General features: G+C 35.9%; 1 protein-coding gene across 1 annotated transcript in view; it reads left to right on the forward strand.

The window, feature by feature from the left end:
- dock5 (dedicator of cytokinesis 5) overlaps positions 1-26,216 on the forward strand; it is an 81,892-nt gene that overhangs the window by 14,885 nt on the left and 40,791 nt on the right. Inside the window, exons 9-24 of the mRNA XM_067394338.1 lie at positions 674-755; positions 3,853-3,982; positions 6,098-6,170; positions 6,374-6,516; positions 8,004-8,129; positions 8,294-8,418; positions 9,254-9,352; positions 11,398-11,470; positions 11,834-11,937; positions 17,475-17,655; positions 18,195-18,292; positions 18,376-18,465; positions 21,569-21,669; positions 21,903-22,037; positions 22,604-22,719; positions 23,159-23,225. Of these exons, the coding sequence (XP_067250439.1) occupies positions 674-755; positions 3,853-3,982; positions 6,098-6,170; positions 6,374-6,516; positions 8,004-8,129; positions 8,294-8,418; positions 9,254-9,352; positions 11,398-11,470; positions 11,834-11,937; positions 17,475-17,655; positions 18,195-18,292; positions 18,376-18,465; positions 21,569-21,669; positions 21,903-22,037; positions 22,604-22,719; positions 23,159-23,225 (1,743 nt within the window). The remainder of the gene's footprint in view (positions 1-673; positions 756-3,852; positions 3,983-6,097; positions 6,171-6,373; positions 6,517-8,003; positions 8,130-8,293; positions 8,419-9,253; positions 9,353-11,397; positions 11,471-11,833; positions 11,938-17,474; positions 17,656-18,194; positions 18,293-18,375; positions 18,466-21,568; positions 21,670-21,902; positions 22,038-22,603; positions 22,720-23,158; positions 23,226-26,216) is intronic.

A 26,216-nucleotide genomic window follows, 5' to 3' on the forward strand; every position in this document is an offset into this window, starting at 1 on the left:
ACTCCTCTGTTCTTTACAAGTCAACAAAATAGTTTTTCAAAAGATATATAAACACCTAGTCAATGTGCTTCTTTGCTCTCAGTTCTATATTTTCTTTTCTGTCTTGTAGCCTTTATATGTAAGAGCTTGTGTCATGAATCATAAAATTGTCCTTGACATTTTGAATTAAAAGGGTATAATTTATTATGAAAACGGTAACACTTCAGTATAGGGAACATGTATTCACTATTAACTACAAATATTTTCTCAATTAACTCCTAATTTGCTGCTAATTAAAAGGTAGTTTTTGAAGTGTTTAAGTTTAGGTATTGGGTAGGATTAAAGCATTGATATGTGCTCTGTAAGTACTAATAAACAGCCAATATACTAGTAATATGCATGATAAGTTAAAAGACTAGTTAAAAGTGAGAATTTAACATACTGGACAAGAACTCAAGTCCACTAAAACTGTTTATTAAAGCCAAACTTGAAAAGTGGCCCATTCTAAAACCAGTGGATTTTTGATGAGGATGGAAAATGGTTGTGAATATTAAATTGACATTTATCATTATAAGTGGACCGCAAAAAAGTGATAGAAATGTTCAGTATGACCCCTTTAAGCTTGTCATATAAAGGCACAGGCCTAGTTTGGTTAGTAAATGTTTTCGTGACACATTTGGTCTTGTCCTATCAGTGAAAACTTCCTGGTGCGGTGGGACAGCACAGGCATGCCGAAAGAGATCGAAAAACTCAACAACCTTCCTGCACTTTTCACGGTAACAAAGATTAAAAGAACAGGTTTTTGACTACTGCTCAAAAGTTTGGGGTCCGTTTTTTTTTTTTTTTTTTTTTGGAAAGAAGTCACTTCTGTAAAACAGTAACTACAGTAAAAACAGTAATATTATAGAATATTATTACAATTTTAAACAACTGTTTGTCTCTTTGAATATATTTTAAAATGTAATTCACACCTGTGTTCCAATGCTGAATTTTCAGCATCATTACTCCAGTCTTCTGTTTCCATCCACCTATTTTAATGCAGATTTTGGGATATCGCATAAAAAAATAAATAAATAAACGCTGGATGGATATGGCGAGATGCGCATAAATTCCAAAAAATGTGCATAAACTCAAATGCGCTAAATTGAGTTGGATGCATTTTTGATCTGGCAAGAAAACTATGATGGAAACACATTTAGCGTAGACCTAAGAAATTCCTCGATGCGCATCAAAAAAGTCACTTTGTGATGGGACGGTGTCATGAGAAATCGAGTCCCCCCCAGAAATCGGGTCTCCTTTAGTACCCAATTGGTAATACCTGATCAAAAGTTGTTATTGTAAGCACAACATGCTTAAAATATAAAATTAATGGCTATGTATTGCATAATAAAACAAACTGGAACAGATATTGGAAGTGAAAAGCTAAGCTAGCAGGTTAATCAGGTAAATGTATGCTATGCTAGTACATAAGCTAACTAAAAAACAGTAAGAACAAGAAATGCTTGATTTCACAACCTATAGCTTCAGTTATATACTAGTTTATGAAACCATGTAATTTAATGGTCATTGAAATGCATTATAAACTATATAAATCATAACATGTTGCAGGAATTATAATCAGGTGCTAAAATACTACCCATTAAAAGTCAGTTGAACAAATGGGATTACTCGGGAGACCTGATTCCAGGGGGGACTTGATTTCTCACCACAATGGCATAACTGGACCAACCAGTGGACCGTTCTCGCTGCACAGAATCTGAAATGCTGTTTTGGTCATTCTGAAATGCCTGAGCAAAGTATGTCATCAAAGTGGTTTGGTATAATTATTACCTCTCAGAACTGTCTTGCACGACTTGTTCCCAAACAGCAGACATCTCTCTCTGAAACCATGATAACATGACAGAATTTATTGAGTTTTGTCTGCACGCTCTGAGGCTCAAGTACAACCCAAATACTGGCCCAAATTGGGACATTTTTTACGTTTGAATAAAATGAAAACTAAAAGACTTTCAAATCACATGAGCCAATATGTATTCACAATAGAATATAGATAAATGTTTAAATTTTACACTTTTATCCACTAAATGTGCTCATTTCAAATTTGATGCCTGCTACAGGTCTCAAAAAAGTTGGCACGGGGGCAACAAATGGCTGAAAAAGCAAGAAATTTGGAAAAGATGCAGCTGGGAGAACGTATAGCAACTAATTGAGTTAATTGATATCATGTTTTTAACATGATTAGCTATAAAAGGGATGTCTTAGAGAGGCAGAATCTCTCAGATGAAAGGATGGGAAGAGCTGTGAAAGAGTGTGTAAAAAGATTGTGGAATACTTTAAAAACAATGTTCCTCAACATGAAATTGCAAAGGCTTTGCATATATCATCATCTACAGTGCATAACATCATCAAAAGATTCAGAGAAGCTGGAGAAATCTGTGTGCATAAGGGACGAGGCCAAAGACCTTTATTGGATGCCCTCAGACGACACTGCATCACTCATCAGCATGATTGTGTCAATTACTAAATGGGCCCAGGAACACTTACAGAAACCACTCTCGGTAAACACAATCCGCCGTGCCATCTGCAGATGCCAACTAAAGCTCTATCATGCAAAAAGGAAGCCATATGTGAATATGGTCCAGAAGCGCTCACTTAAAATGGACTGTTTCAGAGTGGAAAAGTGTCCAAATTTGACATTCTTGTTGGAAATCTTGGATGCCGTGTCCTTCTGGCTAAAGATGAGGGAGACCTTCCAGCTTATTATCAGCGTTCAGTTCAAAATCTCTGATGGTATGGGGGTGCATAAGTGCATGCGATATGGGCAGCTTGCATGTTTTGGAAGGCACAATGAATGCTGAAAGGTATATAAAGGTTTCCAGATGGCATGTATTTCAGGGAAGGCCTTGTGTATTTCAACTGGACAATGCAAAACCACATACTGCAACTTTTACAACAGCATGGCTTCGTCGTAGAAGAGTCCGGGTGCTGAATTGGCCTGCCTCCAGATCTTTCACCTATAGAGAACATTTGGCGCATCATTAAACGAAAGACGACCACGAACTCTTCAGCAGCTGGAAAACCATATCAGACAAATTCCAACACCGAAACTCCTGAAACTCATAACCTCGATGCCCAGATGTCTTCTAACTGTTTTGAATTGAAGGAGATGCTACACCATGGTAAACATGCCCCCGTCTGAACTATTTTGAGACCTATAGCAGGCATTAAATGATGCTCATTTTGTACATAAAATGGAATGTTTAAACATTTGTTATGTTATCTATGTGATTTGAAAGTCTTTTAGTTTATTTTATTCAAATTTAAAAAATATCCCAACATTTCCGGGGACGGAATTCGGGTTGTAATTTATTATAGGCTATAAGAAAATTATTACATTAAGTGGCTCCTCCTATTGCAGCAACGTCCATTTTCTTATTGATATTTAGAGTCAGTTTATGATTTTGTTCTCTTCGACTCGCTGAATGGAAACGCTACTTTATTCGCAAATGTTTTATGCGATTTTCAAATTTAGCTCACAAGATAAATTCGCAACTTTGGAAGGAAACATATCCACTGTCACATGATCCTTCAGAAATCATTCTGATATCTTGATCTGTTGCTATAGAAACACTTCTTACTGAAAACAGTCAATAGAATGAATAGAACGTTCAAAAGAACAGCATTTAATTGAATATATATTTTTGGAATGAAGTCTTAACTGTCACAAACAAATAAGTAAACAAATGTTCTGACCCCAAATGTTTGAACAGCAAATCTAAAAAATGAGGGAAAAAAAGCATTGGATCGGCATTGGATTTTTAATATTTTTAAGTGTTTCCCGCTGTTGTTCTTCTGTGACATCCCTGTGTTCAGGACCTGAGCAGCAGTGACCTCATCAGACTGCGCCTCTTCCTGGTGTGTCAGATCATCCGTGTGGGCTGCATGGAGCTGAAGGATGGAAAGAAACACACAGGAGGGCTGAGGAGGCCGTTTGGAGTAGCAGGTTTTAGATGCTTTATTATTCATAGATGGTATAGCTGTAGAAGATCCAGAGGATTTTCTCTTCATTTCACACTTCAGAGAGCAGAAACAAAGTGGGCACGCAAACAGACACGCACAAAACATTTACATGACGACGTACTGGGGTGTAACAAACCGTAGTGTTCCCGTTTAAATAAACACAGAACTAGTGGCAGCGAAGTCATTTCAGTGCCATTAGCATCCTGGAACACAACTGCAAAAATATCGATTGTTTTCAGGCAGATTTCCCAAACACACTCTCTCTCTGCCTTTCTTGAACAAACAGTAAAGTTCTTCCACCTCGACAGGACGACTCAAACAGCTCAAATTACACTCATTTAGTTCTACTGACTACATGTAAGTGCTTTAAAAAGAACTACACAAATGTCACGTTTCTGCTTCTAAGCTCTTCAGCTGTCTTGGCTGCTGGGTTTGGAATATGAGTGCATTACTGCAAATACACTTTTTGTCTGTTTTCAAGATCTTCAGCATCGTTTTTGTGGTAATAGATCTTAACCTACAGATGTCGTGTATGTGTGTGAACAAGGGTTTAATTGCATCGAGAGAATCAGTCAGTGTTTCTACACTTTTACTCTTTTGCTTGTCAGCACTGCCTCGTAATATGTCAAGTAACTGAACAAAAGACATTATTTATCCATATTGCCGATTTGCTGTTGAAAAGAATGACTTTTCCCCAGTCAAGCGTGCATGATGTTTTACGTCTCGCTGCTTAGTGTCCTCTTTCTTTTCAACAGTGAGTTTCTTTCTCCTGTTATCATATTTCAGTTAAAAGTTTTCACTTGTGCAAGTAGACTTGACGTTACTATTATTACATTTCCTTATTGATCTAACTCAATAATATATAATATATAACTCAATAATGCTATATGAAATGATTACATTGTGAATAGATGCAAACCTAAAGGTGACCCACATTTGCTGAAAATAGTTTATTTTTATTTCAAAAGGACATTGTGTCAAGAGTTTTGACCTTTTTTATTTTGCAGCCGAGATACTGTAGACAATAACATCAGGTTGAATGCCTGAAATGTATTTTTCAAGAAGAAAATTGAAGCAATTTCTATTTTAAGCTCTAAGACATAATTACATTCATTCTGTGGCTTTTTTATTTATTTATTTATTTATTTTTATAAATCTGAGCAGGCGACACCTGCTTAACCTTGTTGTGAACGTGACTTTTTTTCATGGTTGTAAGTTCACAATTAGAGAACTAAAACAGATGAGATTTTCAGGAAAAACAGTTATTGGTAGGCAGCATGAATAATTGTTTTTCTTAGATTTAATAATCTTTTTTTATAGATTGATTATTCATTGAAAATCCAATCCATCCATCCATCCATCCATCCATCCATCCATCCATCCATCCATCCATCCATCCATCCATCCATCCATCCATCCATCCATCCATCCATCCATCCATCCATCCATCCATCCGAATAATGATGTTTTTCTAGATTTAATAATCTGATTTTGAAGATTGATTATTCATTGAAAATGAATCCATCCATCCATCCATCCATCCATCCATCCATCCATCCATCCATCCATCCATCCATCCATCCATCCATCCATCCATCCATCCATCCATCCATCCATCCATCCATCCGAATAATGATGTTTTTCTTAGATTTAATAATCTGATTTTGAAGATTGATCATCCATCCATCCATCCATCCATCCATCCATCCATCCATCCATCCATCCATCCATCCATCCATCCATCCATCCATCCATCCATCCATCCATCCATCCATCCATCCATCCATCCATCCATCCATCCATCCATCCATCCATCCATCCATCCAAATAATGATGTTTTTCTTAGATTTAATAATCTGATTTTGTTTTCTATAGACTCGAAATGAATCTCTTATCAACATTTAACCATATTCAGGAAGATCAACTGAACAGTTTGCGCCACATATTTGACCTCAGAATACATCTCAAAACCAATACTTAGAAAATCCGAGTTATTTTCTCTCTCTAAGGGAATGTGAACAATACAGAATGTAATAATTAAATGTAATGTATCTGTGGTTCGGATCAGCTCTAGCCTCCTGTTTCTTTGTGTTTACAGTCATGGATATCACAGATATTGCCCATGGGAAAATTGATGATGATGATAAGCAGTATTTCATCCCTTTTCAACAGTGAGTGTGTCCTTTTTGAGATTAGAATATCCTTCATTTGCATGATTATAATTTCTCTTTTCATGTTTTTTTTCTTTGTTCTTCTTCATGCATTGTTGTTTATCTTGGGCAGAGTCCATCATACACTGTTAGCCCTTGGCTACATTTTGATATCTTTTTCTTCTTCAATTTTGTCCCTCTCCTCTTGGACTCTCTTTTCCTAGGATTGCCATGGAAACATACATCCGTCAGAGGCAGCTAATCATGTCTCCTCTCATCCCGTCTCGTGTCATTGGCGAGAATGAGCCACTCGCTGCCGTCTTCAACAAAGTCATTGCAACACGAGAGGTCAACCACAAAGGACAGGGTAAATCCAGACCATTAAGCCCAAAAATTAATCTTTGGTCTTGTGTTTATGGCTCTGGGGACAGCTGTGACCTTACGGAAGTTTCTCAGTTGTTGTATGAAAGTCGAACCTTTGAAAAGTTTGAGAGAATGAAAACGGGATCAAAACTGTTTTACCTAGAGACAGAATGAGATGTGAATATGCCCGTCTTTCAGGATGTTTTGGCTTTGAATATGAATATCTTATTTTATGAATATTTTAACAGTTTTGCATATTTGTTGTTTTATATTGAGGTAAAATTTAATGCATTCAATTACTTTAAGGATTTTCTTTCTTTATTCTCATCCATCCATCCATCATTCCATTCATACAGTCCATCCATCCATCCATCCATCCATCCATCCATCCATCCATCCATCCATCCACCCAATCTATCTATCCATCCATCCATCATCCATCCATCCATCCATCCATCCATCCATCCATCCATCCATCCATCCATCCATCCACCCAATCCATCCATCTGTCCACCCACCCATACATCCATCCATCCATCCACCCAATCCATCCATACAATCCATCCATCCAATCCATCCATCCATCCATCCATCCATCATTCCATCCACCCAATCTATCATTCCTTCCATCCATCCATCATTCCATCCATCCACCCAATCTATCTATCATTCCTTCCATCCATCCATTCATCCATCCATCCATCCATCCATCCATCCACCCAATCTGTCTGTCCATCCATCCATCCATCCATCCATCCATCCATCCATCCATCCACCCAATCCATCCATCCATCTATCCATCCAATCTATCTATCATTCCATCCATCCATCCATCCATCCATCCATCCATCCATCCATCCATCCATCCATCCAATCTATCTATCCATCCATCCATCATCCATCCATCCACCCAATCTATCTATCATTCCATCCATCCATCCATCCATCCATCCATCCATCCATCCATCCATCCATCCATCCATCCATCCATCCATCCATCCATCCATCCATCCATCCATCCATCCATCCAATCTATCTGTCATTCCATCCACCCAATCTATCTGTCATTCCATCCACCCAATCTATCTATCATTCCATCCACCCAATCTATCTATCATTCCATCCACCCAATCTATCTATCATTCCATCCACCCAATCTATCCATCCATCCATCCATCCATCCATCCATCCATCCATCCACCCAATCCATCCATCTGTCCACCCACCCATACATCCATCCATCCATCCACCCAATCCATCCACCCACCCACCCAATCAATCCATCCATCCATCCATCCATCCATCCATCCATCCATCCATCCATCCATCCATCCATCCATCCATCCATCCATCCATCCATCCATCCATCCATCCATCCATCCATCTATCTATCATTCCATCCACCCAATCTATCCATCCATCCATCCATCCATCCATCTTGTTGACTGACGAGACCCGTCTGAATTTATAAAGGCATATTTTTGCTTTCAGGTTTGTTTGTGACCCTTAAGCTGCTCCCTGGAGATGTGTTCCAGGTTAAAAAAGATTACCCTCATTTCGTGGATCGCACAACAGCTATAGTCAGGAAAATGGGCTTTCCTGAAATTATCCTGCCAGGTTGGTCTGCACATCTTTCAGATTGAAACATCTTCGTCGTAGCAATAGTGCTATTAAAGCCTTTTTGACCCTCTTCAGTAAATCCATTTGCAGTCGTCTCTTCACCCAGATCCTCTAGTGCCCATTACTAGTCAACCTACTGTGCAACTATTATGTCTCTACAGGCTATGTAAGGAATGATATATATGTTACACTGCTACAAGGAGAATTTGATCGTGGCAAGAAGAAAACTCCCAAAAACGTAGAAGTTATAATGAGCGTGATGGATGAAGAAGGAAATCCCATGGAGGTAAAGAAACCCCATAACATTAAATATTAACTAACATTAATATCTAAGCGCAATTAGGAGATTCCCACACCATCGCTTGGTAAAGTGCACGTTTAAAACCAAGTAACTGAATCCCGATTCAAACATTAGTGCTTCAATTACATATTTCTTTTTGCATCAGTAATTTGCAGGTGCTACCATGGTACATATCTAAAAAAAAACATGGGATTACCATGGCACAACTTTTTAGGAAATACCATCAAAGTCATTTTAATATGAATGATATGAATAAAAACAGTTTCTTTGGTTCCATTGTCCTCCGTTCTTCTCGTTTATGTTGACTAACAGTTTTCGCTTTCACTATTTAGCATGCAGCGCTCATCCACCCCCTTTATCTCTGTGTTTTGACAGCAGAACTGTTGCTGGCATAAAAACAGCTCACAGATCTTTCTCCTTTATGAAACGGCTGCTGTCTTTTGAATGTCCAAACACACAGCACAGAAAGCATTTTACAGTGCTGTTCTTGCCAAATGCTATTTTGAGCTGTAATGCACATATATGCGTGTCCTGTTTACACTTGTGAACACAGAAAAATACAATAAATTCATTTTGAAACATATTTCCTAAAAAGATTTCCCCCTTTTAAAAGATTTAAGCTTGTCTCTCAGTCTTGTTGTCATTTTATATACTGCACATTATGCAACACAGTTTCCTTCAGCTCAAGCTGTGCACTGCCAACTGCTGGTCTTGTTAACATTGAACTTTTTTCTGCTGCAAACCACTTACTGTATGTGAAAAGAAAAAACTATTTTCTTCCAGTAGATCTTACTTTTTTACATTGTCAATCTCTCTTCAGAAAGCCGTATTTCCTGGAGCTGGTTATGAAGGGATCACTGAATACAAGTCTGTCATCTACTATCAAGTCAAGCAGCCCTGCTGGAATGAGACGGTTAAGGTACAAACACTGGGACGAAAACAAAATCAAAGACTTTGTGGTTATGTTTTTGAAGTTTTGAAGCTAAAGTCCTTTTCATATGACTCGCAGCAGCATTCTCTAATGCAAAGCATTAATCTACAGCAACCTTGCTTTATTTTGTGTGCAGGTCAAGCGTTGTGACCTGTAACTCAACAATATCAACCTTTGCAGCCCCAGTCAAATATGAAAATAAGATGGAAGAGCGACTGATTCTTTGTAATCATAACTTTTGACCCGTTAGGCGTTGGCTCAAGTGTCTTAAATCGTTGGAAATTTTTTTGAAAAACCTACTTTTGCGATCTAGTAATAGATTTTTGGCTCAATCAGAGCGGCCATGATAGTCTATGACGACATTGACTTATCTCAAAAAACATGTCCGCCATCGGCCAATGAAATTTAAGCAGCTATCAGACAAAGTTAACCGAGGCTGATTGGAATGAAACTCAATGGGCCTGTTTGACTCTAGAGGCCTATGAGAAATTCAAAAGAAATCGGCCACTGGGGGGTTCTTTTGGCGTTTTCATGTGCACAAAAGATTGTGTATATCGTGCAAATTTTTTTTTTCGCACACCCACAACATTCATACCACATGGTACACCTCCTCATTCTGAGCAACTTTGCCTCTAGGACTGCTGCTGTCCATCGAATTGTTTGTTAAATATTGCAGATTATTTAAAAAAACAATAGTTTTGGTATGGTTTAGGGTTAGTTACTTGTAATTATGCATAATTTACTGTTATTACTATAGTAAGTACATGTAGTAACGTGTAACTACGTCACTGTAAAATAAAGTGTTACCAAATTTATATACTTTTTAACCACAAATGCTCGTTTTGCACTAGCTCTGCGATGTGCCATGCATTATGTTGAAAGGTCACGTGTGATGTAGGCGGTTATGGAGTGAGTAAATTATCAGGAAATTTTCATTCAGAAGTGAACTAATCCTTTAAAAACCATATATTTCCTATGGTAAATTGCCTGTATTGGCTTTAAATGGTTACAGGCTTGCTAAATAAAACAAAAAATATTTTTACGGATGTGCTTAAAGGCCTCAAATCGCTCAAACCCCGTTAATTGCTGCTTGCAGCTATATTTTAATATTGCTTTTATTAAAACCTCTTTGCTAATTCAACCATGCTAATGCATTTTTGCATGAACATTGACGCACATTTTAAAGTTGATTTTAAACTACAAATTCACTTTTTGTAAAAATCATATCAAATCATATCTTTTAGTTGTAAAAGTTTAATTACATTTTAGCAATTTTAACAAATATTGTGTAAAAATATCCTGCATATTAACTTAAACATGTATCTGTTATTATAATTTGTTTTGGCTTTAACATGTAACATGTAATACCCAACATTCTAATAAATGTCCATTACAAAAATCGGTAATAAATTACTGTAAGGTTTAATTTGTTGCACTAAGTAACTACAGTAGTTGACATGAACTACCAGTGAACATTCATTTATTTCATGTAAATTTCAGCATTTACTAATACATTATTAAAATCAAAAGTTGTATTTGTTAACATTAGTTAATGCACTGTGTTCCAGTCATATTTTTACTTACAATAACAAAGATTAATAAATGCTTTAAAAATATATTGCTTATTGTTATTTGCCATTATGTATTATAGTCCCTCAAAGTCAGAATGTTGCAATATCCTGACAAAATGATCTGGTACATTGTTTAACACACAATGCATATCAAGACAATCAGAGAGAGTATGTTCCCTTTTTATTCTTTCTGCATTGAATTAGAGTGATTGTCAGGATAAGCTCAGATATGTTCTCTCTCCATACTTGTACCATTTTAACTATGTACACCTGCCACATTCATGCTGCCTAGCAAGAAAATTGCCCTTCTGTGATGCTGCCAGCAGTGCTTTTTATGTCGAGGTCAATTGAACTCCTGACACTTGTGTTAAGAGTTTCGTTGAAGCCCTTCATATGGGTCATGTGAAAGGGACTTAAGAGCTGCAGCAGGCTTTCATTCACTCGTTCTCTTCTGTCCGTCAGGTGGCCATTCCTATTGAGGATGTATGTCGATGTCACCTGAGGCTGACCTTTAGACACCGATCTTCTCAAGATTGTGAGTCCTTATAGTGCATGACATTGAGGTTACTACAACTGCATGTAGAAGTTAAGGACTGTGGTATCTGTTATGTTTTTTTGCTTTTCATTAATGCATTTCTGCAGGGGTTCACAAACTTTTTGTCCAGGTCATGTTTGTAGTGTGCATTTTACTTCATTTTAGGCTCAAGAAAATCTGCATATTTTATACACAAGTCCAACATGGGGCTAAATATTATGCTCGAAAAACATTTTTAGTAATAAAGAATAAATAAGATTCAACCCATTGGCATTTTTGCTGACCCCAGGTTGAGAACCTTTGCGCTACTGTGTGTTCAAGCTTGTTTTTATGTTAAACATTTGTCTGCTTACATTTTTGTAGCCAGAGATAAGTCCGAGAAGCCTTTTGGCATGGCCTTTGTCCGCCTGATGAAGTCGGATGGCACCACGCTCCCAGATGGAAAACACGATCTTATTGTCTACAAGGTGGGCATCTTAAAGAATGTTCTGGGTTCAATACAAATTAAGGTCACTTGTGGCATAAAATTGACTACTGCAAATATATAGGGATGCAAATATATTAGGGATGCACATAGTGTTGTCAAAAGTACCGGTACTTCGGTACCAAGTCGGTACTGAAATTTTGAAAATGTGACGAAACCAGCATTTCTGTAGTACCGAGAATCCGGGTATATTCGGTACCCACTAATAGGGCTGTGCCAGTATTTACGTGAATATGACACGAGTGAAGCACAAAGCTTTATTTACAGAAGAACTAATAGGTTAGCAATTAAATGTGACATCGCAGTCATGGAAACATTTTGGTTCATGCCGAATGAGAGACGCGAGTCCATACATTTAAGCTTTGTATTCTGTTTTCCGAATCAGGATCTGGTCACCCGATTAGCAGAGAATTTAACAATATTCCATTAGTTATTCCACTGAACATCTGTTTCTTTTCCCAACTCTTCACTCTCGCATTGAGGCCTATTATAGGCTATTCGCATTCTTTACTGTGGTAAAGTAGAAAAAACACCGTAGGACAGAAACCTTTGTGCTTGCAAGTCAATTTCTATTGAACAAAGTTTGTACTTGTTATTAGACTTTATAAGGCGCGTCAAATTTATTTGTATAGCGTGTTTCACACACACAGGTGATTTTTACTTTCGTTTTCTCTGGCAGCGCTAAACCAAACATAGCCTGAATGTCTTTCCCCTACGGAGGATAAAACTCGCTCTTCAGGCCTTTTACAACAAGTGTCAGTTGCTTGTAAAATCAGGAGATAACATGAAGATTATTATTAAAGAGAAATGGTCTCTTTCCTGATCATGTCCCACATCCCTCTCAAAGCGCAAAGCAGTCTATATCAAAGTAATAACGGGACTTTGGCTATATGACGCGTCTTTGTGTGGAAATAAAAAACGAATGTTTTTTGAAATATTAACTTTCTTATTATTTAGGTTACCATTATTTACCGATATTTATTCCATAGTTTTACAGGCTGTAGTGTGTTGTTTCACTGAGGAATAGCTAAAATAAACACGCACGTCTGTTAGGCTACCCCTCTTGAAAAAAACGAGCATATGCTGGTAAGTTAGGTTTTGAAGTTGGTATGCTGGTTTGAGCTGGTTTGTGCTGGTCCAGGACCAGTTTAGGACCAGCATTTGACCAGCATACAGCTTCAAAACCTACCTTACCAGCATATGCACGTTTTTTCAACAGTACACAATGGATGTTTAAGCATTTATTTATTTATTTATTTATTTATATATTTTTATACTTCAAATGTTTCAAAAAATATTTCATTGAGGTAGCCTATATAAACATACACAAACACACACACTCCAAATCAAATAGGCTATATAAAATAGTAAAATCCAATAGATTTTGCTGTGGTACCGAAATTGGTACCGAGAACCGTAAAATTTTCATGGTATCGGTACCGACTACTAGAATTTTGGTACCGTGACAACACTAGATGCACAATATATCGCTGATATATGTTCATTTTTAATGTTATCGTTATCGGCCCGATGAGAAAATTTGAATATTAAAGCCCATAAATAATGGATTATTTCCTTCTGCTAAGACACTTTTTAAATTGGTTTTGAATTGCTTGAAATATGATTGAAATCACTTAAAAAAGGAAAATACAGTTAAGTGCAATGTACAGCGCAACTCATATAGGCTACATAATATTATAATGAGAATTGGACATGACTTTCAATGGCAAGACTTTTGTTTTTGTAATCAGGCTCTCAAAAATTGTAAAAAAAAAAAAAAAAAAAAAAATGTAATTTAGAATTATCAGCCAATATATCGGTTATCGGCTTTCACATATAAAAAATTATTGGTATCAGCAAAATTGCAAAATTTTCATATCGGTGCATCCCTGATATATATATATATATATATATATATATATATATATATATATATATATATATATATATATATATATATATATATATATATATATATATATATATATATATATATATTAGGGCTGTCAATCAATTAAAAATTTTAATCTAGTTAATTACATACTCTGTGATTAATTCATCTAAATTAATCGCATACATAATTTTTGCTGTGAAAGTATTTAATATTTCAATTCATCCACACAAACAGTAAAAAGTGCCCTACCCACGTGATTTGCAAGCCCGATACTGACAATAAAGTACCCGTCACTCTCACTGTAATTGTTTCTTGCCCTCTTTGCAAAAAAAAAAAGTTGATTTTATAGCTTTGTAAGAGAAGATGCTTTTTTGCTAAACCTGAAAAGTATTAAAAAGTAGCATTTAGAAGTTATATTAACTAATAATATAATCTTCTACCATATACAATTGAATGCACCTAGCTAACAACAACTTGCTTTGTTCTGGTTTCACCTCACTCCTGTCTAAACTAACTGATTTTATAGGTTGGCCTAATTTACTACACATTGTCATTTAAATAACCTGAAAATATAGTGGATTATTAAGGCTATTTTACTAACCACTCTTGCTAAATGGGGTAAGCACACTTATGTTCTCATTTCAGAGTTGTTCGAGTAAATGATTCATTATAGACCATGTAGACAGATCAGTTGTTGTCATGATTCATTCAAATGAATCTGTTCAAATGAGTCATTAGGTCGTTAGCGGACGTTGACACGTTGCGTGCGAATCGCAACTGTTATTAGGACATCGCAAAAGATTTGTCAACACAGAAAACACTTCACCACTGGATAGGATTTTCTTTTTGTTTACTGAAAGTGTGGTTTATGTCAGCTGCACGTGCAGGGCGCCTGTCAGAGAAGATGAGGTGACGTTCTTTTGAGCTCTATTCACACCCAGCGGTTGGGAAAACATTGTCCGAGTGCACCTCGTGAAACGGATTCGGTCTTACGAACTTTTAGCATTGTGTCAGCTGATTTAGATTATTATGTGTGAGGTAGAGATAGTGCAAAGACGGTGCTTAGTGATGGGAAGTTCGGTTCTTTTCCGCGAACCGGTTCTTTCGGACAGTTCGATTCAATAAACCGGTTGAAAAAAACGGTTCACCAGTTCTTTTACGCTCCGACGTAATGACGCCATCCGTGATGACGTCGTCTATCGCGGGCCGGGTTGAAAAAACAAGTGATTCAAATATATAAAGTTAGTAACGTTAATCATAACATCAGTCAACTAAAACATTATAATCTGAAGCGTTTCTTACAATTTAGTTTTGCATCTAAAGCATCCAAACACATATACAGGCAGTGATGTGCAAACAAAGTTTTACAGTTATAAAGTGAATAAATTAGTCTTCATCAGCGCAGAAACCATCCTCTTACATTATGATTAAATAAATTTACGTTTCGCCAGATTGGCCCCTCATTCGAGTCCTCTCATAGCATCAGTTGTCCTAGTTAACCGGTGCTGTGATGTTACTGTTCGGTAGCTTCATCGGTTCTCAAATCGGACACGTCCGAAAGAAGCGGTTCTTCGGTTGTGTACTGATGATCCGAAAACCGTTGCAACCGATTTTACTCGAGAACGAGATTGAGATTCGAGAACCGCGAGAGCGATTCAAAAGGAGTCGCCAGTTTGCTGTCGTTGTAGTTTGATTACGTCATTTTTTTTATCTTTATATCACCTTGTTTAGAAATTAAAGCTGTCCATGGATTATTTATGAAACAAATAAATGTTTAGTTTGATAAATCTAATTGTTTTCAATCTTTAAAAAAAAAATAACTTGAAAGCACAACTGCACAACTTTTACTATATTGCTTTTTAAATAATATTAATATAGAAAAATGAATTTGTAGAACTATTTCTGAACATTAGTTTGATCTGTGTACAAAATATTATGTTCATGTTGGCATGTAGTTTATTATGTACAGTATTATGTACAGTATTTTATGCTATTAATCTATGGTGTATTTGGAAAAGCACAATACACTTTTTGTATTTTGAAAGTCATAAACATATTTTCAGTATGTTTTATATTATCACACTGTCCGATGTTCAACAAAACTTGACTAACGTGCTTTTCGTTCACTTGAAAAGTTAAACGCATGCGCAGTATCATCAGCTTACCGGTTCTCAAATCGGACATGTCCGAAAGTAGCGGTTGTCGGTTGTGTACTGATGATCCGAAAACCGCTGCAACCGGTTCTTGACTCGAGAACGAGAACCGTGACAGGCCGTGTTCGTTCGTGTGCGCCGCGCATGCACACTCATATCAGCTCGTGCCCATCATTATCAGTTCTCTCTTTTCAGCAGGTTAAATCACTGTATGTTGGAGTAACTGAATAACTCCGGGATGTTGGTTTATTTCGAGAGGTAGTGTCAGGCACATCAAAAAGTGAGTAACTTTAGTAATTTGTGGATTCATGTTTGCTTACTGAAGATGCGAACTGTTTGGAACGATTCAGACCGATTTGGTGAACTGGTTCAACCGGTTCACTGAAAAGAACCGGTTAAAAAGAACGATTTGTTCGCGAACCGGACATCACTATGAAGAAGAAGAGAGCTCGCGCGCACGAGGGAGGAGCTCTGCTCGTTCTGTCCGTCAGCACAGCAGTCGTCTCCCTCCTTCATTTTACAGTCGAATGGTGGCTAGAACCATAGAACGGCTCCAGGTTCAAAGGTCATTACGGAATGGATTAATTGGCGTTATTTTTCCTCTGATTAATTAATCGAAATTAATGTGTTATTTTTACAGCCCTAATTTATTTTTATATATATATATATATATATATATATATATATATATATATATATATATATATATATATATATATATATATATATATATATAACAAGGGAAATTTTTTTTTTGACTAATTTTGTGGTTATCAACATTTTGCTGATTGAGCTTAGCTTGCATTGAACCAGAATTCATTAAAGTGAATAAATTACAATTTAAAATCGTCATTTACTATCTCATGATGTTCCAGATTTGTTTTAGATGATCTATTTTCTCTATTCCTACTGTAGTAAAAATGAATACATTGTTGTAGGGAGTACAGAACTTTAGTTGAAGTGATACCTTGATCTTTCAGCCATTTTACACTACCGTTCCAAAGTTTGGGGTTGGTAAGAATTTTTTAATGTTTTTGAAAGAAGTCTCTTCTGCTCACCAAGACTGAATTGATTTGATTCAGAAAAACACAGTAAAAACAGTAATTCTTTGAAATAATATTACAATTTAAAATGATTTCTATTTGAATATATTTTAAAATGTAATTTATTCCTGTGATCAAAGCTGAATTTTCAGCATCATTACTCCAGTCTTCAGTGTCACATGATCCTTCAGAAATCATTCTAATATGATGATTTGCTGCTCTTACTGTCCCTTTCTGTCCTTTTCTCTTACTGTCCTGAGCTTTCTTTGCTGAAAGCTCACGTCGGTAAAACACATTTTAGCATGCAAAATTTCCTTAACTTCCCTTTATACCTACAATATCTGTTATTGTTCCATGGCTTTATAGTTCAGCCGGACAATAAAGTCTCAAACATGCAGTGCCACTACAAGTTCCTCTTCTGTTCCTCCAGGTGGATGTGAAGAAAGCTGACGATGCCAAGACGTATTTGACTCTGCCTGGCACATATGCTGAAGTGGAAGAGAAGGAGAGACAGACAGGAAAATCCTTCCATCATGCCGGCCTCATTCCCGTCACCAAAGACAGCTTCCAGATCGGCACCCTCACCTGCTCTACAAAGCTTACTCAAAACGGTATTTCCCTTTTGCGGAATGCAACAGCACTTCCACAGTCATTTATATATTTTGAATTTCAATATTTCCACAATATTTACCCATTTACAATATTGTCTTTGCAAACCTGACATTTTTTGATGTCAAAATTAGACTTGTTTTTGCACACATTACATTTAGTTTTCATTTTGACATTTATTTGTTGAGCGCTTTTCACAAAACGTACTGCAGCTTTACAGAAAATGTGTGTTTCTAGGTTACAATTAAGAGAGGTGACTATGTCAAAGTAATATCCATATGGCAGAAATAAACCGTTCTAAGAAAATCCTGCAGTTAGCTAATCATATGTATTAATTTAAATAGAAACAGTGAGCATGTTAAAGCAGTGATTACATTTTAGTGATCATAATGTGATCATATGATTTGGAATGGCAAAAGGGATGAAAATAGATAATGACAAAAGTTTAATTTTAGGTTAAGATCCATATGTAACGGTGTGAGACAGCAAAGGTTTTGCAGTAGGTGAATTTCTAAAGCTTTTTTAATTTCCTCCGACTCAGTTGACCTTCTGGGGCTTCTCAACTGGAGATCAAACACTGAGAGACTTGAAGAAATTCTTCAGAAACTTATGGAAGTGGATGGAGGGGAGATTATTAAAGTAAGCTTGTGAGAAAACATAACACTTGGCCTTCTGCAAAATTCTGCTTTATGATCTGAAGTTTTTCTTGTGTGTTTCTCTAGTTCCTTCAGGACACACTGGATGCTCTCTTTAATATCATGATGGAGACCTCAGAGGAAGAAACCTATGATACGCTGGTTTTCAATGCCTTGGCAAGTTTTAATTATTTAACTCACTCTTCAGAGATCCACTAGTTAGTCCATAATCCAAACTATGCTTCTGTTTTGGAGTTTTTCCAGTAATGGAAAACCTGGAAAATACCAAGGAACATTCAAATAAATTTCAATAAATGTTCATGCAGTGATTTGGTCCCAACATGCCTCATGAGTATAAGTATTAGTTATCCGAAACAACCAAGTTTAATACTTGTTCTGATCCCAAATCCGTAGTATAAGTAACAGTAAACGTGTTGCTCATTTGAAACAAGCATGACTTTTAATTCATGATCATTGGATAAATATTTTTAAAATCCTTTTGTTCACATTGCTTTCGTGAAATTCTAGTCCATTAAAACTTTTACAGTCGAGCAAAATCAGAAAAATACATAATGATTACAGAAATATAGATTTCTACTATTTTATAACTTTTAAAGACTTTTTAAAGGGGTCCTATTATGCCTCTTTTTACAAGATGTAACATAAGTCCCTGGTGACCCCAGAATGTGTCTGTGAAGTTTCAGCTCAAAATACCCTGTGGATTTTTTAGTATACCATGTTTTAACGGCCTATTTTTGGGTGGGAGAAAAAATGCGCTGGTTTGGTGTGTGTACCTTTAAATGCAAATGAGCTCGTGCTCGCCACCGCATACATAATACAGGAGAAGCTCACACAGCAAATATAACTCTCAAAATGGATCATTACTAACTGTTTGTGATGCAGCATATCAGATCACGTAGGTATGGCATGTATTTTGTGGATGTTCGCTAACATTTGATTCTGAATGAGTTTGATAGTGTGCTGCACGGCTAATGTGGCTAAAGCTACACACTGTTGTAGAGACTCAATAAGAGTGAAGATGCGTTTATGAATTATACTATTATACTGTTATAATTATAATACTATTATAAATATAGCTAAACTGTGCTGGACAGCTGTACTCCAGGACCACACTGAAAACAAAATGGTGGCGTCATGGATGGAAACATACAGATTAAAGGTGCTACAGAGGATATTTTGTTTTATACATTTTTGCAATATTACTTGAAACTGTCTTTACTAACTGATAAAAGACTTTTTAATAGGTGCACTGAAAGGAATAATATTAATATACATCATCTGTGCACGAGGTAGGGCCTTAAAAACATCAGCCAATCGTTTACCCGATCATCACGTAAACGATTGGCCCTCTGGCTTGTCAATCACTGCCGTGACGTTCCTTGTGAGAGACGAGTGCGGCTGCGCGCTCCAGTAACTTTCCACACTCCACAGGCGCCGCATGCAATGTTTTTGTCAGGAGACAGGAGTAACAACTGCAGATTATGAGTTACCTGCGGTGAGTCCGACATAATGAATCCACTAACACGACACAGCGAATGCCGGTGGTAAACACTTGTGTTCCAATACTCGTGTTCCAGTACTCGTGCACAAGTTTCCCACGAAATTCCCACAAAAACTCACTAACAGTCTTTGGTCAACGAAAAGATCCTCTGTAGCACCTTTAAGGGGTGGTAATATTATAATAAGTTCCCCTTGTGATGTAGGAACGGGAGCGAAATCTGAACAGCTTGTTTTTTTCACATGCTTGCAGAGAAAGGTTTGCCCAAACAAAGTTACTGGGTTGTCCTTTTTCACGTTTTCTGGGTTGGTAGATGCACCGGGGACCTGATTATAGCACTTAAACATGGAAAAGTCAGATTTTCATGATGTGTTCCCTTTAAGAGATTTTTATTGTTATTAATAATAATAATACTAATAATAATAATTGTAGTTGATATGAATATTAATATACAATTAATAATATGAATATTAACACTTATAATAGCATTAATATTACTATTTTATATTCTGTTACTTTTTAGAGATTTTATCAAATTTACATTATTATTAACTGATATGGACATTGATATGCTTATGAATAATTAATATAATTATTCATCATATTCACATTCTTATCTAATATAATATATATATATATATATATATATATATATATATATATATATATATATATATATATATATATATATATATATAATATATATATATATATATATATATAATATTATATATATCATATTATATATATATATATATATATATATATATTATATATAAATATATAAATGATGATTATTATTATTATTATTTTATTAATATTAATATTAATATTAATATTAATATTAATATTAATATTAATATTAATATTATTTATTATTTATTATTAATATTATAATTATTATTAATCAATGGTACTATTATTCACATTAATGACCATTAATATTCATATCAATAATAATAATAATAATAATAATAATAATAATAATAATAATTTTTATAGTAATAATTTTTATAATAATAATTCTAGTTATTCTCAACTGTAACATTTTTCATGGACCAGAATTTTTCTTCCTAGTGCAATGTGAACAAAATGTTTTTAAAAAATATTTATCCAGTAATCACGAATGAAAAGTCAGAATGAGTGACACTTTTACTGTTACTCATACTTGTGGTCTGGGATCTGAGTAATAAACTTTGGTGTGTATATTTTCTCATCATGATATTTAAAATCATGTTGGGACCAAATCATTGCACTAAAGTTAGATGAAAGTTACCAACTGTAGGAGAAGGAGTGCTCGACCACTTCTGCCGAGTCATTGCGTTACTCGTACCCTTAACGCCATAACACGCCATATGGCCATCTGCATGTGGGATGTCTTCCTCCTCACAGACATACAGGTCAGATTATTCCACCATATAATGCGTACTTGATGTCTATGAAGACCATTACTTATTGTAGGTTTCAGTCCATTTTTCAACCAGTTTTAGTTGCATTACATTTGGGATGGAGAGTGACATTTGAGCCTCATAGTCATTTGAGGTTGTGCATTATTAGTTGGTTATTATTAATTTTCCCCGCCCACTTGATCTTGTTTGCTTAATTACAAAAGAAAGGTAGTTTACTTCAATATTCAATTTAATATTCAAATAAATGATTCACAATAAGATACATTTATTATGAAAGTAAATTTGAATTTCTTGTAGTCATATGATTTTAAAGTGAAGAGCTAGACCTTGTACTTTTGCTTTATTTGTTCAGGTTTTCATCATTTCGTTGATTGGCGACATAAAGTTTCAGCATTTCAACCCTGTTTTGGAGACCTACATTAGCAAACACTTCAGCGCTACTCTGGCGTATCAGTAAGAGTTACTGTCTTGTTTGGATTTCTCTGTCCTTTGTTTCACAGTTTTACAGTGTTTTAATAGAACTCGGCCATTTTTGTCCACATTTAATTCTCACTTTGCCAACTCACACTAACACTCTCTTCTTCTCTCACCTGTTCTCTATATACACCTGTCCAGAGACACTCGTGACCTGTATATTTATTTGCAAGTGTGCTGTAATTGCCTCGGTTTGCCTTGTCTTTTCACAGGAAGTTGACCAAAGTGTTGAATTATTTTGTGGGCCATGCCGAGAACCCAGCGCATACAGAGCGACTGTATGCCGCCTTGAAAGCCTTCAAGTATCTTTTTCGTTTCATTGTGCAGTCTCGAATTCTCTATTTGAGGTGAGTACCAACCCGTATTTGCTCTCAGATATACCCTCCAAGAGGGCTTGATTGAACTTATCCTTCATCTCACAATGCAAATGAAAAAGCAACAGTAAAAAAGGTACTTTAGAAATCACATGCTTCTGTATCCGTACAAACACATAGAGCAATTGGAACTACATTTGGAGCTCAAAAAAAGGCAATTAAATCAAGAGCATTGGTTCAAAGCAATAGCATGCATTACTGCATGATAAGATTACATGCATCCTTGTGCATCATGTTTATTGCTCAGTGTCTAAATAGATAGATAGGTAATTTTGTTGATGTTTCAATTCAATTCATCTTTATTTTTCATTTCTACTAAATGTTCAAGACATACAGAGGATTGAAATTACGTTTCCCAACATAACACAAAACAAGATTGAAAAGTAAATAAAAAAAAATACAATACATACAACAAAAACATATTAGATAGGAATTTAAATATGATTACATTATAGTGCAGCAGTATGCAAAAATGTTTGCATGGACAATCATCACTATTATGTTCTTTACAAAATGCATTTCTGTTTGTTGTTTGTCAGGTTTTATGGGAAAAGTGAAGATGCAGGGCAGTTTCTCGACTCCATTCGGACCTTATTTCTTTCAATTAGCAATCTGATGGACAGACCTCTGGATGAAGGAGTTAAAATAAAGGCAGGTTTCACTACATGGATATTGACATTTAGAAGAAGATGTCATTTGTGAATATAGCCATTTGTAAAAGCCACAAATAAAGATTTACACTACTGTTCATAAGTTTGTGGTCAGTAATTTATTTTTATTTGAAAGAAAATAATACCCTTATTGCATTCAGTTGCTCAAAAGTGACAGTAAAGATATTTATAATTCAGATAAATGCTTTTCTATATCAGAGAATCCTGAAAAAAATGTATCACACCATGGTTATCGCACAATTATTAAGTAGCACAAGATTGATAATAATACAAAATGTTTCTTGAGCAGCAAATTAGTATGATTTCTGAAGGATCATGTGACACTGAAGACAATTAGTAAGTTGTGATAGTAATGATGCTGAAAATTCAGCTTTGATCACAGGAATAAATTCTATATATATTTTCTGTTTTTGTTACAGGGAGCAATCCTGAAATATCTTCCCACCATCATCAATGAATTACAGAAGGTCTTTGATGCTGTAGAGCTCAGGTAAAGTGAATGACGTCACATTGATGTTAAAACATCTGTTCTAAGTTTTGTTTTTTTTAAAGCATAAATTGTGGTTACAGTAAGACACAAATACATGTAAATAAATTATCTCATTGCTTCTGATGGTTAAAGTTCCATACCGTCCTCCGATGTTAAAACTACCAGTGTCTTACATTATCAATAAATGGCAAAATGAATGAGATCAGTGTACAAAAAACGAACTAATTTAAAGCTGCAAGCAGCGACGAAAGGGCCCTCACACCCGTGCCACCACCACTCGGTGGCTTTAGGAAAACAGAGCACGGTGGGAAATATGCATTTAAGTATATAAATATAGGAGGACAACATCAGTCATTTGAATTTGCCACACTTCCTGCTACCAGCTTGTGGTGATATGACTATAACTAAATTTTGACATGTAAATGGGAAGTTTGGGGCAGATTGGACATTTTATGCCTGAGTTACAACATCTTCCTGTTTCATGGCGAAACATCGAAATTTGTCAGGCCTTCACGGACACACCCTTCAGCGAAAACTCAAGATCTTCACAATTTAACATCGCAAAGGCCTTAAGATTACACTGACCAAATATGATGTTAATCTTATTAAAGATCTAGGAGGAGTTTGTTAAAGTACAACATTTGGAAATGGCACAAATTTTGCAAAGAAAAAAAAAAATTCTCCACTCCTGTTGGGTTTTCAGATTTTACTTTTTTGTAGGTATTGGGCTGTTACAAACCCGATTCCAAAAAAGTTGGAACACTGTACAAATTGTGTATAAAAACAGAATGCAATGATGTGGAAGTTTCAAATGTCAATATTTTATTCAGAATACAACATAGATGACATATCAAATGTTTAAACTGAGAAAATTTATAATTTTAAGGGAAAAATAAGTTGATTTTAAATTTCATGGCATCAACACATCTCAAAAAAGTTGGGACAAGGCCATGTTTACCACTGTGTGGCATCCCCTCTTCATTTTTATAACAGTATGTGGTCTGGCATTGTCATGTTGGAAAATGCAAGGTCTTCCCTGAAAGAGACGACATCTGGATGGGAGCATATGTTGTTCTAGAACTTGGATATACCTTTCAGCATTGATGGTGCCTTTCCAGATGTGTAAGCTGCCCATGCCACACGCACTCATGCAACCCCATACCATCAGAGATGCAGGCTTCTGAACTGAGCGCTGATAACAACTTGGGTTGTCCTTGTCGTCTTTAGTCCGGATGACATGGCATCCCAGTTTTCCAAAAAAGAACTTCAAATTTTGATTCGTCTGACCACAGAACAGTTTTCCACTTTGCCACAGTCCATTTTAAATAAGCCTTGGAACAGAGAAAACGCCTGCGCTTCTGGATCATGTTTAGATATGGCTTCTTTTTTGACCTATAGAGTTTTAGCTTGCAACGGCGAATGGCACGGTGGATTGTGTTCACCGACAATGTTTTCTGGAAGAATTCCTGATCCCATGTTGTGATTTCCATTACAGTAGCATTCCTGTATGTGATGCAGTGCCGTCAAAGGGCCCAAAGATCACGGGCATCCAGTATGATAACTTCAAACTCTTTGCAATTTTTCTCAGAGAAACTCCTTTCTGATATTGCTCCACTATTTTTCGCCGCAGCATTGGGGGAATTGGTGATCCTCTGCCCATCTTGACTTCTGAGAGACACTGCCACTCTGAGAGGCTCTTTTTATACCCAATCATGTTGCCAATTGACCTAATAAGTTGCAAATTGGTCCTCCAGCTGTTCCTTATATGTACATTTAACTTTTCCGGCCTCTTATTGCTACCTGTCCCAACTTTTTTGGAATGTGTAGCTCTCATGAAATCCAAAATGAGCCAATATTTGGCATGACATTTCAAAATGTCTCACTTTCAGCATTTGATATGTTATCTATATTGTATTGTGAATAAAATATAAGTTTATGAGATTTGTAAATTATTGCATTCCTTTTTTATTCACAATTTGTACAGTGTCCCAACTTTTTTGGAATCGGGTTTACACATGTGTCTACCGAATTTCACACTTGTACGTGAAAAGTAGTTCCGATTTGTTTGTTAGTGTGATCTGCCGATACCAATTTTTGCGAATTTTCTTTCTAAGAACTATAATTGACAACATATACAAACAAAAATTTTCTTTTCTTTTCTTCAATGCAAAGTTTTAATTTCATAAAAAAAACAAAACAAAAAAAAACAGTAAAAAGTCAGTAATAAAATATAAAAAGCTCAAATAAATGCAATAGAATAAAGAGAGCTATGAAACTAAGTTTTTCAGGTAAGAAAAGACTACAGAAATTAAAGTAATCAAATGTAAAATGGCACATTCAGTGTTATTTTACATTGGTTACCTTAATTTCTGTAGTCTTTATTGTAAATATTAATACAGATCAATTCTTACCATTAAACGTATTCAGTCAAGAGCAGAAATGGATTTTCTTTGTCTTTTGTTCTTTGATTAACATGACAGACAGCAGCAGGAATATTGGACTTCTGTCTCTTTAAGAGTTTATGAACGGTGTTCATTGGACCAAATACGGTTACACACGACATGGGTTCACTTTCTTAGCTATTTAACGATTTAAAACTGACTGTGTTGATCTGAATACACGCCAAGATTGCCTGTGCCACTGGTTTTGACATACTTTTGTGTGTATTTGACAGTTTAAAGGCAGTAAGCTGCTCATTTTGGTACTTGTTGTGACTCTGTTTGACTTCCGTCTCTGTTTGAGACTGAGCGTGGCTGAAGTGAAACTGATCCGGGCCGATCATGAGGGAAATCGGTCGATTCCGATCCCTGGCCGATCGATCGGTGCATTTCTAGATTATTTCCTTCAGCTGAGACATTTCAGATGTTGAATTGCTTGAAATATGATTTAAATCACTTCAAAAAGGAAAATGCAGTTAAGTACAACGTACAGCGCAAGTCTGTCATACATGAGAACATTATAATTGTGTTCTTGGGACATGGCTTAATGGTG

This window comes from Chanodichthys erythropterus, chromosome 9, assembly GCF_024489055.1.
Source record: "Chanodichthys erythropterus isolate Z2021 chromosome 9, ASM2448905v1, whole genome shotgun sequence".
NCBI lineage: Eukaryota > Metazoa > Chordata > Actinopteri > Cypriniformes > Xenocyprididae > Chanodichthys > Chanodichthys erythropterus.